This window comes from Austrofundulus limnaeus, unplaced genomic scaffold (genome assembly GCF_001266775.1).
Source record: "Austrofundulus limnaeus strain Quisiro unplaced genomic scaffold, Austrofundulus_limnaeus-1.0 Scaffold2097, whole genome shotgun sequence".
NCBI classification, from domain to species: Eukaryota; Metazoa; Chordata; class Actinopteri; order Cyprinodontiformes; family Rivulidae; genus Austrofundulus; species Austrofundulus limnaeus.
Window position 1 is genome coordinate 20903 of NW_013954499.1, and position 1805 is coordinate 22707.

A 1805-nucleotide genomic window follows, 5' to 3' on the forward strand; every position below is an offset into this window, starting at 1 on the left:
ATAAATAAATAAATAAATAAATAAAATAAGAAAGCCAGAATTAGATGATGAGGTTAGTATCGTTTAACTCATGGGACTTCAGAACTTAAAATATCAGTGCAATGCACTTTTTACACTCACCTTTCCCGTACTCATAACCCATTTTGATCATAAGTTTGGATCCGATGCCTCTGGTGTGAGCCTCCCAGCCACCAAAGTTGGAACTGTTGAAGGTCACTGCAGATTCCAGGGCAGAGTCGAGCACTGTGGAATAAAACAACACAAGGTTAGYTTTTAAACGAGAACCGTTTCAACTGAAAACATTACAAAAGTGAAGCCTTTCAACACAAGATGCACCAAAGAAGAGAAAGAAGAACGGTTCAAGCACCTTTTGCATATCCCAGACTCTCTCCATCTCCAGTGTCGTTTGAGTCCGAGTCAGAGGAGACTGGGTCGTCCTCTCTCAGAGGCGGGATGATGCCGTCGGCTTCAACMACAGCATCTTTCAACAGCAGTGAGTCAAACTTCACGGTGTAGAAACCACTGTCGATTTCTAAAATGGAAGAAAATAAAACATGTCAGAAACTGGATTAGACAAAAAAAAAAAGACTCACAAAATGACGAGTTAGTAAAAAACCTTTTATCTTGGCTGGGTACCAGATGCCGTCSTCGTGTCGAGCCAAGCAGGCCGAACCCTCTTCAATATTACTGAGGTCACACTCCAGGAACTCTCTGAGCTCCGACACATACACCACCTCGCCGTGAGAAAACCTTTCATTTCAAGAAAATCATTCAGAAACTTCATTTGGTACTTTTTAAATAAACTTCTAAATGAATAATTTACTGAATAAAATGGAAACTTCTAAAGTACTACTCAAACTAATTCATTCTTGGGGTGAAACAAACAAAACTTATCGATGTGAAGGTGGATAACAAACAAGCAAGAAAATTAAACGAACAAAAGCGATGCTTTACCTGCAGCTCTCCTCAAAGCGACACTTGTCTTCCAGGTAGTATGGACAGGGTTTCAAAGATTTCTGGGTGGGATAGATGTAGAGCACCCTTACTTGTGCCTCGTCTCCATCTGGGGGTTCTGCCCCCACCACCATGGCATTGTGGTACTCCAGCGTCCCCCATGGCGTTCTGTAAGGAGCTCTCACTTTGGTACCACTAAGCACATCTTCCTCCTCCTCATCTTCRTCTCCCTCCTCTTCATAATCAACCGTCCCTCCTTCCACTTCTCTCTCTTTGTCTCTAGTGTCAGAACTGCTGCCTGAACTCTCTCCCAGTTCAGAGTAGAAAGCAGCAAACTCAGCGTCCAGACAGCCATTTGCACTGTGGGTGTCTGCTGCTGCCTCGGAGGTGTTCTGCAGTTCGTTACTGCCCTCCAGGCTGGACAGCAGCCGGCTCTTTTTGACGGACACCAGGCTGGCTTCGGTCAGTTCGATCAGCTGGCAAAGGTCTTCTTTCAGTTTGAGCAGGTCTGGCTGCTGGCTGGCGTCCAGGCCAGCCGAAAGAGCCATCTCCACCTGCTGCAGCTGGGCACCATAGGCAGCGATCGCAGCCTCAAGGCTTTCTTCATCCATACTGACAACTTGGAGCAGGGTGGGACCAGAGTGGCCAGCATGAAACCCCTTACAAACTGAAGAAGAAGAAGAATAGAATATATAGAAAAGAAATCAAAGCAGCCTTTTATATATATTAGGGGTGCAACAATACATGTACCCCTATCGAACCGAACCGAATCGAACAGTGCTGTATCGAACAATACAGAATTTAAAATTTTACTTTCTCATCTTGTCTTCTGAAGATGCTCTGTGTTGAAG

General features: G+C 44.8%; 1 protein-coding gene across 1 annotated transcript in view; it reads right to left on the reverse strand.

Moving 5' to 3' along the window:
• zgpat (zinc finger, CCCH-type with G patch domain) overlaps positions 1–1621 on the reverse strand; it is a gene marked incomplete at its 5' end in the record, with an annotated part of 7038 nt that extends 5417 nt beyond the window's left edge. The window contains 4 exon segments of the mRNA XM_014034399.1: positions 121–243; positions 368–532; positions 617–750; positions 955–1621. Of these exon segments, the coding sequence (XP_013889853.1) occupies positions 121–243; positions 368–532; positions 617–750; positions 955–1565 (1033 nt within the window).
• Positions 1622–1805: the final 184 nt, after the last annotated feature.